Consider the following 17,848-nt stretch of genomic DNA (forward strand, 5'->3'; position numbering starts at 1 on the left):
ACTTCCCCTTTAACGGAGCAAAACGACTGCCGTTTCAACAACGCCTCGTAGTCTGTGGCTTGAAACTGTCGCACTGGTGTGACTTTGTGTCCTTGAAACAAAGTTTCTCGAAACACTTCGTGTGCTTTCACACAGTCTGGGCACATAAACTTCTCACAATCAAAGCAGTAGTTGATCTCAGCGCTCTTCTTCTGGCATGTACTACAGCTAATTTCATTTCCCTCGCCGCTGCGTCGAACGGCGAGAAGACTCAACAAACTGTTGTGCAGAAAACTGCTTAGTAGATTATCAAAACGCTTTCCTTCAGGGATGCCAATTTGTGCCTGACACTCGGGGCATCGATAAAACCCTTGTTTTTGGCTCGTTAGTGCATGTCTCTCTAGGCATTCACAGCAGAACGTATGAAGACAAGCAATGGTCTTGGGTTTGGTGTAAGTATCCAAACAAATCGAACATGTTACATGCTTTTTGAGGTTTTTAAGAAGCGACTCCATCATGAGTTGCTGAGTTAAACACAGCCCTGTTTTGTCTGAGATTCCGAGAAACTGAACTTGGATTAGCATTCTATTTAAAGCAGCGAATCAGATAAGTCTCTTTAGGATCACGTGATTGACAGGTTTGAATTACAATTTTATTCACCTGTTGTTTACTTTCTCTAGACCGAATATGTCGCTGTAGCCACTGTATCACGAAATACACTACGCTGGGAATGTTTGTTAATATACCATTTAGCTCATTTTATCATAGCTACATTTACCGCAGTTTAGTGAGTTTGGGATCCCGAGAAACTTGTTTGATTCCACACGAAAATTATTAGAGAGGTTTTTTGGAAGTGACTCTATCACGAATTTCAGAGAGAAACAGACCCTGTTTTGTTTGTGATTTCGAGAAAATGAATTCTATTTAAAGCAGCGAATTACATCTCTTAAGAATCATGTGAGCTTCCTGCAGAGATTGACAGTTTTGCATTTCAATTTTTCTTCACCTATTGTCTACTTTCTCTATTACTGCGTGACCGAATGTGTCGCTCTGGCTACTGTGTCACGAAAACAACACGCTGCGAACGTTTGAAATTATACCATCCACCTCCTTTTATCATGGCTATATTTATCACCGTTTAGTGCGTTGAGATTCCAAGAAACTTGTTTGATTCAGTATTTTATTAAAAAGCAGCCAGTCAGATCTCTTTAGTAGAAATCTCGTGCTCTCTCGAGCGGTATTTGATAGCTTCAGTTTTGGATTTCGATGTTTCTTAATTCTTTTAAAGGAAGCGTGAGAGAGTAACAATGAGCAGATGTCTCGTTTTCATGTTCAGCCACGATTGGAAATTCCGTGAGATTGACGGAAAGGTCACTAAAATCTGCTTTCTTATGAGAAGGGAAACCAGCTCTCTAAGAGTTATAACTGATTTTGATTCGTTTGCGTATCGTAATTGGTTCGGATCGTGGATTAGGCTCAACGTCAGAGACTCTGCGAACCTACCCCTCCCCTCACCCCAAAACAGTCAACGTATAATAAGTCCGGGTTAATTTTGAGTTGGGGGGGCGGGGGGGGGGGGTGGGTAGGTGCACAGATGCTCAGAAAGCCAACCACTTGTTGCAGAAATAGGGTTAACTAAATGTAGGTGAAAGTTAAAAAAAAAAAGCTCGACTGCAATTCTTCTCTGCGATACTATTCAGTTTATCCTTGTGACCAAGCAACTTTCAAACATCAGTCTTCCGGTTCAACAAATGCGAACAGAACGGGGGGAGGAGGGGGATGATGGGTGAAAACTGAAAAAGAGACTTAATTGAAAAGAGATGGAGGAGTCACCTTACCTAAGCTCTTCTCTTTACAAGCGCTCGGCCCAACAGAGGGTGAACCTGGTGTGGTCTCGCCTTTGGTCCATGGCTGTTTAAATAAAGTGTATGCATCTAATAAGAGATTTTGCCTCCTAATGCTGTTGTTGTTTGGCATTTGAAAGTTTGGAAAAGATAATGCGTAAAATTCTAGATAAGTCCGTTCTACATAGAAGGTAGGTTCGTTACATTAAGCCGGTAACAGACATGGAAGCATGACAATGGTGGAAATAAAACTTTTCAGTGTGGCCTTCTTTTCTTGGTATCACAGTCCAGTTACTCTGAATGTAAATGGTAGGTTCCTTTAACACTAGGCCCAGTCTCTGCCGAGGTTTTGCCATTCGACACCACGTTAAACCACGCCACACATGTGTTCTCATCGCTTGATATTCTCGCCTTTATTTTTCGGATGAGGATCGTTTAACTAGACTTACATCGAAGAAAAAGAACCTTACGGAACCATTACGGATATTGTAGCACTTTTCAAGGTTACGGAAAAGGACACTTACTTGTTTGAAAGGATTTATCATACAGCATTGTATTCGAACAGTGTGCAGAGCGTAGTTGATCGGATCGAATAAAACGTGGTATTGACACTGAATTGACGACTGTTACACAAAATCTTTTTGACAACCCTGAGAAGGCATTTCTTGGCCATGGGTCGATACAAATTTATCTTCGATGTCGACAACATCTCTCTTTTGTGAGAGATATTATAAACTCGTATCCACCAGCGGACAAATGATGTTCTGTTTAGTCTAGATCCATAGTTACTGAATACGTATTTAAACGAAAAACAATTTTAAAACACATAAAAACATTGAGTACAGAGAACACCAGTAAATAATATCAGCTAATAGAAAAGCCACTTCAACCTCCGACTAAATGTAAAACAAGTTCTCATTCCAAACATACAGCAAAGGTAGGTATAAATAGTTTATTTACCTGCTTGTAGTTTTGACATCGCCCTAATAACTTTATATGATATTTACACACGTATAAAACACTGTATTGTCAAAAAGTGCATTTCAACTGAGTGTCCTACAACCCAATCCAAAGTGATCACAACTGCCAATCATCGAGCACTTTTCAATTCAGTACCGAAAAACCAAAATCAAGGTAATCACAACTTCCAATCAGAAAAAAGGTTACCATGATTATTAGCCAATTAGAACTCAGAGTAGAAACAGCCAACTTCCTTAAAGCGCGGGAAAACGCGAGTAATCAGGTCGTGTTTGGTTTCAGTTTTACATTTGATTGGTTAAGATTGTGACGCGAGTTTTCTGGACCAATCACACAACGAAGTAAAACAAAACCAAAGCAATACAACATCACTTTCGATACTCAGTTGGAAACTGCTCTAACAAAGGGAATATAACAAAAGGCCAGAGATAACTCAAAAAAAAAAAAAAAAACTAGCAAAGAGCCTGAAGCGCTGGAAATATACAAATGGCCCAACTCCAACACTTGATCTTGTTTAGGCTCGTACCTGATTGGTCAAGAGGACAGCATAGGCTTTCTAAACCAATAACAGACTAAAGTCAAGTTAAACCAATGCCCATGACTATATCCATGACTACTTTCGACACTCAATTGAAAATTTCTTTCATAGTTTACAATATTACCATATAAAGACTAGTCTTAAAATAATTCTGAACATGTCTAATTATTAGGTCTCTAGATTCTGTTGCTGTATTGCGCTACTCGTTAGGTCTGATCTGTAAAGTGATTTTCTGTTGGTTATCCAGGCATTCTCGTAGTTTATTCTCAGTCATCGTTAGCCTTTGTTCCAAAATTGAAACCGTCTGCAAGAAAAAGTGGCTCAATGAATATGACAATCTCTCCCCTACACTGAAAAATATTTTTAAAAAATCAAGTATCATTGCGTACAAGCGAAAGCTAATACATCTCCACGTTGCACAAAAGTTTGCCTCATAACTGTACAAGAAAAAAAATTATACGAGACTATTCATGACCTTTTCCCCGAAGGCGGTTATGGACTTGACAGCCAATCGCTGTTGTAGAAATGAGCTCAATCTTGCAATCAGGTAGTCCTTTTTCAAGGGAAAGGGTAGAGCAGATCTTGCAATCAGGAAGTCCATTTTAAGGGGGAGGATAAAGAGATAGAGAGAGAACGATTGTAGTGCTTTCCCACAAAAAATTCCTGATTCAGAATAAAAGAGACCATGCTTCTGAAAGGCTAGTAGAAGGAAATAGCAAAAATTGATTACAGTATGGAAGCCACGCCCCCCGTTTCAAAGTCTCTTGTCTTGTTTACGGAAGGATGTTTTAAAATAGACATTGATTCGAAATTGATATGTGTCAGCTTTTCATCAGGCCACACCCTTTTGCTCCTTTCCCCCTGACATGGTCCCCCTTCAACCCTTGGTATACTCCCCAATGAGTGATGGGGTCATTAACAGATGTGCATCCCCACCCCACACCTAAGGCTCTTGGTTTCTACAAATAATTCCCTGTTCAGATATGTTTCCACGACCAACCTGTGTTAGCACATCCAGCTGTCCCACAATGTGCTCCAGTGTCATGCTCAGTTGTGGAGGAATATCTCTTCTTTCTAGGGGTGTGGTGAGGGGAGGCTGTGTAGCTGGAATGCCTCCCAAACCATCAGCCTCCCCAGTCCTCCCTGTTACTTCATCTAATTTGCTCTGTCTCTGAACAATGAAAATTTGCAAGAAAACATCTTGATTAACTTTGCTCTTAAACTGAACCACGTCAGGCGGAAGGGGATCTCGTGAACATCACATCTTAGCTTTCAACTAATGCAATCTGGCAAAGTCAAAATAAAATCCTAAATGGCCTACTTCATCCAAAAAGAGATTTTAGTACAAAAAAACCAGAACATTTATCTATTGCTCGCTTTTTCCTTGCAGCTTGCGCCGTTTCCGCGTGACACAAACCACTCATGTGCAATTTCTTCCCCTTACTATATCCTCCCCTTACAAACTTAGGAAGGCTAATTGAAAGGTAGACGCTATATTTTTACCTTCTTAAACGGAAAGTAATGGAAGCAGCGCATTCAGGGAGATTCAGTTTGGGAAAGGGAAAATCATTGAAAACTCTAACTAAGGGAGTGATCGTTATTTATCGATGTGGGCTCCAGAGGAAAAAGTGTTAAAAGGGTACCTGAGGAATTGAAAACATGGCGGGTCCCACTTCAACCACTTCTGGGTCACCAACAGCGAGATTCCTGGGCTCTGCTCCAGCTCTGACCTGTAAAATGAAACAAATCAATTCAGGTATTTCCCACCTTCGCGGGTGTCTTTCGGGAAAAAAGTCCTACGCGCGCTAGTTTCACGAAAATCTTAGCAAACTATACATCAGAAGAAAGCTTTATAACTGCATTATACGATAACAATATAATTTAAGTGACTTTTCTTTTTAAAGAAGTGCCAGAAGCCGGTAACACGTGAAACGACCGAAGGTTCTTCTATGGAATTCAACTGGTACTGGATGCCGCAGCACAAGCAAAATAGCTGCACAATCTCATTCACAAGGCATTAATCAACATAAGGGTGTCAGACTTTTTCGATATTCTGATTGGTTGTCTAGATATCGGTATCTAAAGTTGAAGTAGCTAAAACTATGCCAGGCGTGTTTCGTAAATGGACGCCATGGAACAAATATTTCAAATACTAAAATTTCCCGAAACATTTTCGTTTGTCATTATTCCTAGAATGGTTTGGCGAAATTTGACGAAAATCGGTCAAATCTATAGACCCTATAAATTCGCTCAAAGTGGTTGCATTCCTCCCAAATTCAAATGCGAGATTTTAGCTCATAAAGGTTTGCAAACAACTCGCGTCACGCTAGATTACCTCGCCTCCTAAAACCGATGTAAACAAAATATGGAAATATCATCGAGCCTCAACATGAGCGGTTGTCGCGAAAATTTCCCCTAGGGGATTCGCCCAGGTTCGAGATTATGACACCTTCCTGATTTATTAACTTTTATTTGAAAATACGTTTTTCTAAATAACTCGGTTACTTTTAAGGATTTCAGAAAATTTTTGAATGGAAACGTTAGTTTGAATGTTTGAATTCAGTTTAGTCAAATAAAACAAAAATCAATTTTTTCGGCCTCTGAGGTTGGGAAGTAACCTTTTTAACATAATCAGCATTTTCAAACAATTATCAATTAAGTGTCGAAGGTAATCCAAGATTGCTTTGGTTTAATTCACTGTGCTCTGTGATCGGTCAAGAAAACTCATGTCACTTACTGAACTAATCAGACTCAAAACTCCAACCAGTTTGTTTGTTTTCTCTGTCAGTTCTCATTAGCTGCTCATGTTATTTTCTTTTCATCAGGTTGGCCTTTGAGATTTCTTGGGTTTTGGTTTTACACCCTTCCCCCCCTCCCTAGATGGGATTCAGTCTGTCACAGGTTACCCCCCCCCCCCCCCCGCTCCTCAGCATTTCGTCAGGTTTCCTTGACAGCAGTACCCATATATAATCCTGGGTGGAGAGGGACCCTGTGAAAGTAAAGTGTCTCACCCAAGAACACAACACAGTTTCTTGTCTGGGTATTGAACCCAGGGCTCTTAGGACCTTTACCCCTCACTCCTTAACATTAGTCTACATATTCTCCCTACTGCTCTCTAAACATTTCCTTAGGTGCTGACAAGGAGAATTTGATTAACAATCAAGAAGGTTTCTTAGTTTGTGATCATTTCCTATTTTCTCATGACCTTAATGTTTCATTCAGGGGTCATATTGAAAGGAGAATTTAGATGCTAGTCACTCTTAAGAGAACAACAGGTCAAGCCACCATCTCATGCTTAACCTTCTTATTTGTTCTTAAAATTTCCTATCTCATGAATTCACAGCTTGTCCAGACTTACCTCCGGTGCAGCTTCCTTGGATGGAATCCTTGGAGGGGGATCATGAGTATGAAGTGTGGGTACAGATGGAGATGCTGCTCTTTTTCTGTGGGAACGTAGCACTGAAAGCAACAGAAAAAGCTATTGAACACCCTACCAGTCACATGTAGGAGGCTAAAGCAGCTAAAAAATTAAAAACAAACAAACAAAAACAAACTTGAGACAAAAACATCTGATTAGTTCCAGAGAATTGACATGAAATGTTAACCCTTTAACTCCCAGAGGTGATCAACATGTGACTTCTCCCTTAAAATATCCATATATAATCCAGCGAACATGTAATGAGAATAATCAAACTTATCAGGTGTTGCTATCTTGATCTAACAAAGAATTATCGTGACTAATTTACAGGGAAATGTGTAGAAGTTAAAGGGGAGAATTAACTAGCAGATCTTGGGAGTGAAAGGGTTAAATGCTGTTGTCAGAAAACTTCCTAGGAATCCCAATCACTTGTCTGGGGACCCTTGTTAGTTGCCATGGAAACTTTATCTCAAAACCTCTTCAGGACGCTTCTGATTTCATCCTGGTGGAGCACTTGTACACTGCAGTTTTAGAAGAGCCATCTCATACATGTAGCTCCTATCAAAACATCCTTCATAATTATAAACTGAAACAAGTTACCTTCATCATAATCAACTTTATCAAAGTTTGTCTTCCACACCATTACCTGAAAAACATGAACACTAACCTAAGAACTCAGTTTTTATTATAAGATCAGCTGTTAAAATGAGAAAAAGTACACTTTCTTTCAGCTGAGAAAATTTAAAATAATTTGCATTTTACCTGCTCATCTGAACTTCCTGATGCAAAATATTCACCATTTTGTGAGAAAATTACACATGTTGCTGGTCCCTTCATTATGGGAAAAAAAAGAAAAGCAAGCAAGATATGTTAAAACATTTCTAAATGCTTTTTATATAAACTTAAATTTATGTAAACCTAAATAAACTTAACTTGATTTATGATATTCATTTATAAACTAAGCAACTGCAACACCAGACATGCTCTAATTGTTCCACTGGTAATTAGATGAGAATAACGTTTTAGATTTGCACACCGCTTTTAAGAGATTATTTTCCTCGTGTTTACATAGTCTCATATGAAGATGGCAGAATTCTCAAAAGTTTTGCGAACTCTCTAAATAACTGTCTTCCGTTCATTCAACCTCCCTCATGATTAGATGAGGCTGTATAAACACTCAAAAAATCATTTACTGTGTAAGTATGGGATGTATAGAAGAAATCCTATTTGAGAAGAATTCACTTTATCCCATTTAAGACTACAATTTTAATATATTTAGCCATGATGATAATGCATTGAAAATGTGATATAAAATATTGTAACTTAATATCATTTTTTTAAAATAAAAATGAAATTAAAAATAATAACAAACTAACTTCTGCTACACCTTGTACAAACCTGATGTCCATGGAGTGTGTAAAACAGTCTTCCTTCCATCAAATCTAATATCTGGAGAAAATATAGTATTTTTGGTTACACACTTTTTCAAATTTCAAAAGTGCACTTTTAATGCACAAGTCAAAGGGAAAGGGGAGAGGGATCAGTAAAATGGGTGTGCTGTAGCCCAAAAGTAATGGATGCAGGCTCAGCCTCATAATTTCAAACTGTATCAAACATAAAATTTACATCACAAACTGTGATTATAGAGCAAATAAGCAGGTGACAGGAAGATGAGATGGTGGTTTCTACTAGATACAAAAGTGTATACAAAGAACGAGGAAGTTCTTTCACATACCCAAGTTAACTTTCGCATCACAGCTGAAACCACCATCTCATGTTCCTTTTCTTGTTTATTAGTAGGGTAGCAGGGCTAGCCCAGTGGTAAGAGTGCTCACCTCCCTCCACCCTAGCCCCAGGTTTAATTCCTAGAGTGGGTGTCACATGAGGGTTGAGTTTGTTATTGGTTCTTGCCCTTGCTCAGAGGGTTCTTCTCCCTGTACTAAATCCAACATTCCACATTCTAATTCAATCTGGAAACAGTGTACACTTAAAGAGCCACTGCAGGAATGTCTGTTGCAAAATTCCCATCATTTATCATAATTATTTAATATTATTATTTGCTCCTGAGTCTCCAAAGATGACACTGACCTTAAGTGTTGTATCACTTGAAGCTGATACAAGATAATTTCCAGATGGATGAAATGAAACAGCATTCACAGCATTTGTATGTGCTACAAATTGAAAACAATAGTTCAATTAAAGAACATCAAAGATGATTGTAAAACTCTAACCATAACAGCTGGTTCAAACAATCTTTGCACCAGCAAATTAATTTGTATACCTTGATAATGCTGAAGTAACTTGTTCATCCTTATGTCCCACACCTTAACAGTACTGTCTGTTCCACCTGCTGCTATGCATGTGCCATTTGGGTGAAATTCTACTGAGTTTACATATCTAAAAGAAAAGATAGGTTAGGTAAGAAAGAGGAAATAACTTGTGAAAGCTAATTTATTAAAAAACTAATTATAACTCCTAAATTCTTTGACTTAATGCTGTAGCACAATTTCCAATTGTACAAACTTGTGCAATTTTTTTGTCTTTAAATTATTTACCTGTGCTTTCTAACACCAAATTGCACTCAAAATCATGCTATTACCGATACAAATTGAATTTATCTGGGAGAAGTTACGCACCCTCCTGGATCATAAAATGTATGAACACATTCTTTGCTTGTTCTGTCCCATATCTTAATCGTCTTGTCATCACTTGCTGATACAATCATTCGCCCATCAGGAGAAAACCTACAAAAATACTGAACTGTTAACATTCACAGTCAAGAGGAACAACTATGAAAAAAATTTGGGCATCTAAAATTGCCCACTAAACATACTTTTATTCTACACTAAAGTAGACATCCCCAAAATTCCTTTAGTTGTTTTGTTCTACTCTTCAGTTGAGCAGAGGTGCTTTAATTATAGATTACAGATCCTTCTGCAGCAGTTTATACTCATAATCATTAATTTCGTAATCCTTGCCAAAGCATCTAGTTAATGCACTGGAACTTTAAAAATGCATTATTTGTCACAAACAAGCAGCTGATGGTATGTAATCAAGACCTTTCAAATCAGACATTGAACATATATATTAAGGTACATTATATTCCCTTATCTGCTGATCGTTCCTACTAATAATCATGTATTATTTATGACTAATTTCAACTGTGAATGATGTATACCTTGCACATCTAACCCAGTTCATGTGAGCATTGAGAGAAAATTGAAACTTTTGACGATGAACAGTCCACACCTAAAGCAGTAATCATGGTAAAATAATTATCATCAATAGTATAATATTCATGTCAATAACAAATATCAGCATGATAACTGGAAATGTGACAAGGCGATGCAAGATATCAAATAAAACTTAATAAGTGATCATGAATATATATTTGAAGAGGTGACACCTAAAGAGCAGAATGGAAGGCTTTCGGCAAAAACTAAAATAATACAGATTAGTGCACTTTGGCATGCCAGGCTCTTATTTGACCCCTTTGATGCCCAAGAGTGATTAGTATCTAATTTCTCCTTACAACATCGCCCCTGAATCACACATTATGGTCATGAGAATAAAGGAAATGATTGCTAACCATAGAAGCTCTTGATTGTTAAAAAATTCTCCTTGTCAACATTGTAGGAAATGTATAGAGAACAGTATGGAGAATGTGAACACTGATCTTAGGGTGTAAAGGGTTCATGGACAGCTGCAGATTCCTAAGACTGAAAACACTTTGATGGTTTAGTGACAACTGTTTATTTCTTTGACTAAAAATAATTTTATCATATTCCTAGTAAGTTATGCAAGTTTTTATTTGCTTCTTTTTTCATTTAAAAGTGCTTGAAACCAATTTGTAATACATAATTAATTGCATTTTAGTACCTTGACTGTTTTATCATCTGATGCCGTCAGAAGAGATTGTCCATCACCAGAAAAATCCACACTCCTTACCGTTGCTGTATGAGCTTTAAACACTGTGCTTTCTCCTTTTCTTAAAGAGACAGAACAGAAAAATATAAGAAACATTATCCAACTCTTGGGTTCCAATATTCACAGATCAGTATATTTTAGTGTGAAGTTAAACATGTTCCTTATTTCACTGGCTCCAACTCCAAGCCATAAATAACTCATCCACACTATACACTTATAGGTTCCCTCAAAGAGGAATATTAACTTAAAATTGCTCTGAATTACAAGAATATAAATGACGCATAGCAAATACAACAACACTTACACACTAGGAACCCAAAGTCTAACAGTTTTGTCCCTGGATGCTGATGCAATCAGATGCCCTGATGGAGAAAACTTTACTGAAAGTACCGCATCCTGAGAGAGAGTCAACAGGAAACATTTTAATTCAAAGCCTCTTGCAATATCAGAAACAGAGCCATGTAGAATCAACAAATTCTTGCACCTCTTCTGCATGATTTTCTGTCATTTCAAGGTGCCGATTTTCTAGAAAAGCAGGTTATCTTCTGACTTTTCTTAATTACCACAAAAATCTTCTAATGTAGTTAATCTACATTTCATATAGACCATTGGAAATGACAGTACCACTATCAGATTGAAGGCTACCCAAATTTGTTTCAGCCCGAAAAAATATCAAAATATACCAAATAAAACTTTGTGGGTGATCATACATATATCAAAAAATGACAAACTGTTTTAACCTGTGACCAGGGGTTTGCAGTTTTAGTAGCCAAAAGGAAAGTGTCTCTTGATATGATAGCATACAACCCCCTCCTACCTATATATATGAGGTAGATTTTGCTTGAAATACAGCATAGCGATTATGGTAAATATATTGTGGTATGCAACCATGCACGGCAGACAATAAAGAGAATTACTAATGAGTTCCTAGGAGAGAGAGGGTTAAAATAGGGGAAGAGACAAAGAAATGATGAAAAAATAAATAATCAAACCTTATGTCCGACAAATCTGTATGCTCGCATATGAGGCTTGAAATGCCAGATCATTAGACTTGAATCCATAGAACCAGTAACTGCCCGTGATAATAAAGTACTTATGTGAAAAATCATAGAATAAATTATAATTATCTTAATCAACTCTTGATTCATGTCAAAAGAATCATGTTTGAACAGACATTGGGGGAAAATTTGACTTTTTTATCTATTCCTCAGGAAACTCTCAAAACTCAGAGCAACTCAACAATAATCGGGTATTTCTGAGCACCGTCAAGTGACTATTTTAATGCCCCTGTTGTGAATAACAAACTCACAAGCCATGTTGCCATGTTCCTGTAGTGAACAAGTAACATGGAGCCACATTTTTATGATCATTAAATTCCGAGATCGTGCACCTGATCTAAGAGAGTAGTACAAGATTGACGAGCACCTGAAGTAATCATCGACTGCTTTTACGATCTTAATTAAGATTCCAAGATCTTGCCCAATATTAACATGTAACAACCCTTAGCTAGCTTACCCAGCTGTTTCATGTTTGGATTAAAATCCACGCTTGTCACCGTGTCTCTGTGGCCTTTAAAGTGCCTTTCGAGCGTTGGATCTTCCTGCGAAGTAATCGTTAGACAAGTTAGAAAAATCGAATGATCTTAATCTTGCAACCTAACGAAAGTCTCGAAAATACGGCAACAACTACCACTTTTGCATCTTTCCGAACTCTCCATTATTTCTCACCCTAGTCCTGCATGCAACTTACCAAACTTGATGCCATCACTACTGCATCAATTTCTAAAACACCTATCTAGTGCTATTTGATAAAAAATGCTCCAAACTTCAAATTAATGCAGTTATCTTCTTTTACTAAATTCAAATATGGCGGCCGTTGTTATTATCCTTATAAGATAAACCGCAGTTAAGAGCGGGAGAAATGCGGGCTCATAAACTCCATCATGGCGGCCAAGTTTGAATAATCTTGGGCAATTTAAATACCAAGATCAAGCCAACGAAAGCCTTTGAAAATGGATCGAAGAGACCAGTACAAAACTTTAGGTGTTAGCGTGGAGTCTCAGAGAAGTAAACGACGTGACCAGGAGGCAGAAATTCGGAAAGAGAAACGCGAGAAGTTGTTGAGTGCAAAACGAGTTCGTTTCTCTGAAGTTGAAAGTGATTGCGAAGTTGAAGACTTTACGACAGAACAAGTTCAAGAATTAGCCAGAGTGATACAAAAATCAAACGAGAGCAATCTGAAAAACCTAAAAAGTCTAAGGAAAGCGTTTGCACAAGGAAGTGAATTAATAAGCGTTTTCCTTGGAGTCGAAAACAGTGTGAGGGCTTTAGTCGGACACTTGACCGGGAACAACTCACAGTTACAGCATGAAGCTGCTTGGTGCATCACGAACTTGGCAACAGGCGCTCATGAAGATACTATGAAAGTACTAAAAGCATCCGCTGCTTATCTTATCACATATCTTAGCGGACAAAATGTTCAACTGCAAGATCAGTGTGCCTGGGCTTTGGGAAATTTTTCTGGCGATTCTCAGGAATGTAGGGACATTCTGCGAGCGCAGGGGATCATTGTACCAATGGTTAATCTCTTAAAGGTATTGAAGCTGAATTTTTTAATTAATCAGTCTAACTTCGTAACCCTAAAGCATGGTAAGACCAATTATTATCAGAGCAAAAGATTCCAGACCCAGAATGCAGGGATTCCTGATATGGGAGCTAAAGAATGGAGGGTGACAGTCAGTGACAGCTGTCAGGAATAAGAATGAATGTATCCAGTTAGTATTGAACAGAAAGGGCAAGATAGAACTCCACTTTGCTCCAGGCAGGGGCTAGACAAGGTTAGATGTAAAAAAATGCCCTGTACTTTTATTTATAACAGCTTTCTCTTCCCCTTTCCTGTCCCAACTTACCTTGGTGCACAAATGATGTCTTGTGCTTATTAGAGGCAAGGTTGAAGAGAAATGCTATCTAGCTATTTTTAGCAAATAAATTTTACACTCAGACAGGAAAGAGGGTACCAGTATTTCAGCATTATTGATGTAGGAAAACCGTAAGTGTCCAAAGTTTTTTTGATTTTCTGTACTTTGTGAATGACTTTTTTCTCTTTTGCTGCAGTCACCAATATCCACTGTAGTGCAGTCAGCAGCATTTGCTCTATCCAACCTAGCCAGGGGAGACCAGTGTGTCGCTGAAGAACTGTTACAAGCAGGGATAGCACCTCTGATCATTAGCCTTCTTACTCCTGGAAACAGCTCCACTGATGTTGCTTCAGAAGTAGCTTGGGTATTGTCATACTTGACATCCAAACCTATCTGTGTGCCTCTATTAGTATCAGGAGGAGTTACCAATATTCTTGTTGAATCCTTGAGTTTGCTGACACAGCAAACTGAACTTGATAGCCAAGCTGTGACACCAATGTTACGAAGCTTAGGTTAGCTTCTTGTTTTTTAAATTGTTGACAACTAAGGGATTAGACTTTAGTTTACAGCAAACCAGATTTTGATTGGAGATTTTTGGCATGCAGGTTTTGTCTTAAGTAATTAATACAGCTTATTGATTTACTAATTTTCTGTGGATTTGCATTATGTCTAGGTAACATTGTTAGTGGACCTGACGAGTATGGAATCCAAGCAATGCAGAGTGGAAAACTGGTTGGTGCAATGAAATTTTTTCTCCAATCAGTTCACAGGCATATAAAGAAGGAGAGTCTGTGGGTACTGTCCAATTTGACCGTGGGACCAACAGAACACATTGATGCATTAGTTCAAGCTGGAATATTACCACTTGTTATGGATCTGATGTTATCAACTTACGATATTAAGAAGGAGGTTTGTCAAAAAGTCTCCTTATGTAAGAGCTCTGAGCTCACCTTTTGTCAAAGTGATCATGAAGCAATCTAAATTTGTGAAATGGTTCCTAGAGATTGAAACTATTAAGAAGGAGGACATTTTTGTTACATCTCTCAGTTTGCATGTGCTCAAAGATTGGTCAATTTAGCAGGCCATATTTCACTGTGTGGCCTGCCAAAGTCAAAGGTTTCTTTGAGTGAAATCTTTTCCCTCCATCTAAACCAAGAAATAGAATAACTATCTTACTTACCTCATTTTCTCAGTCTGTGCTGTAAGTTTACGAACCATGTTTTTTCTGCTCAGATCTTTGGCTTTCATTTTGTGCTTAACCATAAATCTGAGCAGAAAAAATTTAGTCCATAACTTTAGTACAGACCTCAAACCTTGTTAGTGAAAGGCACATCTTTTGCAGCAAACGTTTATCTCACTTTGTTTATAGGCCCCTAGACCTAAGTAACAAAAGTTAAATTTGTTACATGACTGCTTAAAAACAGGTCACCAAATAAGCATTTTTTTTGTCTCCAATTTTAAGAGCCAAATTCTTTTTACTTGCCATAACTAAAATGGTCATCGCTTTGAAGGTTGCATACCTTAAACTTTGGCCATGTCCTCAAGTATAGAAATGGTGTGATGCATTACTGTATCCTTATGCATGTTTGCTGTTCAGTAGAGAAGAGTGTAGGATGGTCAGCTGTTAAACAGTGTAGAAATACAGCTAGAATTGTGTTGCTCATGAAGAAAACAGCAATTATTTGTGGTACTTTAGGTTGCTAGAACTCTGAAAGATCTCTTAATTCAGTAAACAACATGCAAAGTAGTGTTATTTTTCTAACTTACAGTGTATTGGCATAGTGACTACTTGGTCTCTAAAATGTTTGAAAGACCAGTTTGTCTTTTAATTTTTTTTATTTTTCAGGCTGCTATTTGCTTGTGCAACATTGCACATCATGGTCCTGAATACTTGAAGAGTGTTTTAGATGTTGGAGCCATGGAATCATTCATTAACATTATGAAATCTCCAGACCAAGACACTGTTATCACTGGTCTTCAGTTTGTTGAGATGTCTCTGAGAAATTTTCCTGCATCTAAAGACTTGTTTGAAGCTGGCGAGGGCGTTGCTTGTTTAGAAGCTTTGGAATACAACTGTAATGAAACAATTTGTCAGTACGCAAATGAGCTTCTTGATACTTATTTCATGGAGGAAGGGCCTGAGGAGGGGGACTTTGGTGGGGAAGCAGGGAATAGCGAAAATGATGTGTTGTCATGGAGATGCCAAGACAGTGAGATGACATCATAGTGTGATCTACACTTTTCGGATTAGTTTTTAATGCACATTTCTTGGAGAAGGTTACTTTTCACCGAAGAGATATTCAGACATGAAGCCCAAAAAGAAAAATTGGGCTCTCTAATTATCAAAGGTAGCAGAGTTTGAGTACAATTGCAGTTTAATTTTTGTTAACTCTTTCACAAGTTACCAAGAATAAATTTCTTCTAACAATATAAAAACAAAATTAAGCAGACAAGTGATGAGAATGAAGAATACTACAATCAAAGAGGATTCTTTGCTGATTCCACAAGAATTGCATGAGAATAAACAAAAATGCCATCAGTTTAACCTGTAAACAGGCTTTAGCATTTGCGTTTTGCTCACAGCTCCTATTCTGATTACAGCCACCAATTACATCATCAGCAGCCACTTATGGAGAACATTATGGAAACCCCTTTTTTGTTTAACATAATATATTTATAATGGAGATACTGTTTCATCTTGAGAGAAATTACACCACTGTTTTCCTTTTCACATTGAAGAATATACAGTATTAGTATATACCACACAGGTGAATAGAATTTTTTTTGGCACACATGATTGGCTACTTTGGAAGTAAATAGCAGGTACTTTTCACCTCCAAGCAGTGGATGAGATGAAATCGTGCATCAGGAGTTTACTTTCTGACCATTTTGCGGTATATTGAAAGCAAGATAAATTTTGGTATTTGTATGGTATATACTAAAACAGTTTTTTACCTTGCTGTCAGTGAAAGTGGTTGATATTTAATAACCTCACCACTTCATGGCTTGATAAATATCCAACATGATATGTTGGATATTTGCCCTTTTGACTTTTTTCTTGACAACTGCCCACGTTCAAAATGTTGGATGATATACAATACAATACAATACAATATTTATTTGCCATATACGACATTTACACATGGAAAAAAAAAATGAAGAAAATTGATGACAGAAAATAAATGGCGAGAAAACCTGAAAGAAACCACGAGGCTTATAACAAGTCAGGTTTTCTCACTTAAAATAACTAATCTTATATTAGAATTACAATATGGACTTATGGTAATTAACTTTGACCGCGCACACGTACACACACACACACACGCACACACATATTAAGTAAGTTAGTTAAGAATTACTGCCTTACAGAAGCTAATACTTAGAGAGAAGAAATTCCTTAAGCTTTCTTTTAAAAGAAGCGGAGGAGGGAGAACTAGTTATGTCAGAATTTAACGAATTATAAAAGTTTGGACCTTGAAAGTAAATTGAAAACTTCCTGGTGTTCGTTCTGCACAGTGGCAAACGGAAGGACTGAGCATTCCTAGTATTATAATTGTGGATTTGACTATTCAGTAAAAAAAAGTTATTGAATTTGGAAGGGAGTGTAGAGTTCTCGAATGAAAACATAAAAGTACCTAATTGAAACGAATGGATATCATGAAATTTTAAGAGTTTAAGTTCCTTTAAAATAGGGCCAGTATGGGCAATGTATGTAGAATTGCTTACTATTCTTAACGCACGTTTCTGTAAGGTTACAATTCTTTGAAGGTTTGACTTATAGGTCATGATATGTTGGATGATATCCATGATAGTAAAGATTAATAGATCAAAGAGGTGGAAATGAAGTGTGTTCTTAAGTTAATAGTCTTTTCTCATCTTTTCTAATTTTAATTTTGGCATAATTTACCTTTTTTCAATAACTAAGGAAAACTGTGCTCAATTTTTTAACATAGAATGTTGCTAACAAAACATTCTGGCTATGGTTACTCCTTTTAGAACCTAGTGAATTATTAATTAAATTTCGAAAGCTATTTTGAATTAATTAACAATCTTTGTTTAGCTCACTCTTTGTAAGTGTCTTTTGTTGTTCTTTCCTCATTCTGGATCCATCTTGTGTATTTTGATAGTCATCATTCTCAAGCTTTTATTTTTATTGACAGATGTGTATGGGTAAAGCCAAATCAATTTTCAGCAACAGATGTTCCCTGACAACTTTACGTTTAGTGTGCAAACGGAACAATAAAATA

General features: G+C 37.4%; 3 protein-coding genes across 4 annotated transcripts in view; 1 reads left to right on the forward strand and 2 right to left on the reverse strand.

Annotated features, from left to right (window-relative positions):
- Positions 1-906, reverse strand: part of LOC113685007 (E3 ubiquitin-protein ligase TRIM45-like) — a 78,816-nt gene extending 77,910 nt beyond the window's left edge. Inside the window, exon 1 of the mRNA XM_089206308.1 lies at positions 3-906. Coding sequence (XP_089062434.1) covers positions 3-563 — 561 coding nt within the window. The 5' untranslated portion in view covers positions 564-906. The remainder of the gene's footprint in view (positions 1-2) is intronic.
- A 1,854-nt stretch (positions 907-2,760) lies between these two features.
- Positions 2,761-13,802, reverse strand: LOC113669744 (uncharacterized). 2 transcript variants are annotated; one of them, XM_089206310.1, is made up of 16 exons: positions 13,593-13,802; positions 12,200-12,284; positions 11,677-11,756; positions 10,989-11,080; positions 10,637-10,745; positions 9,936-10,006; positions 9,394-9,501; positions 9,039-9,154; positions 8,846-8,928; positions 8,156-8,206; positions 7,520-7,588; positions 7,358-7,403; positions 6,698-6,798; positions 4,983-5,069; positions 4,340-4,510; positions 2,761-3,643 (listed from the first exon to the last, which is right to left on the reverse strand). In XM_089206310.1, the coding sequence occupies exons 2-16, from the start codon at positions 12,210-12,212 to the stop codon at positions 3,539-3,541; spliced, it is 1,302 nt and encodes a 433-aa protein (XP_089062436.1). In that variant the 5' UTR covers positions 12,213-12,284; positions 13,593-13,802; the 3' UTR covers positions 2,761-3,538. The 2 variants fall into 2 exon arrangements, with proteins under 2 accessions (XP_089062436.1, XP_089062435.1); XM_089206309.1 differs by lacking the exon at positions 13,593-13,802 and adding an exon at positions 12,434-12,589.
- On the forward strand, positions 12,598-16,363 carry LOC113669733 (uncharacterized). Its single transcript, XM_027185813.2, has 4 exons — positions 12,598-13,277; positions 13,798-14,113; positions 14,275-14,510; positions 15,448-16,363. The coding sequence occupies exons 1-4, from the start codon at positions 12,696-12,698 to the stop codon at positions 15,826-15,828; spliced, it is 1,515 nt and encodes a 504-aa protein (XP_027041614.2). The 5' UTR covers positions 12,598-12,695; the 3' UTR covers positions 15,829-16,363.
- Positions 16,364-17,848: the final 1,485 nt, after the last annotated feature.

The sequence above is a fragment of the Pocillopora damicornis genome, chromosome 5 (assembly GCF_964200805.1).
Source record: "Pocillopora damicornis chromosome 5, jaPocDami1.2, whole genome shotgun sequence".
NCBI classification, from domain to species: domain Eukaryota; kingdom Metazoa; phylum Cnidaria; class Anthozoa; order Scleractinia; family Pocilloporidae; genus Pocillopora; species Pocillopora damicornis.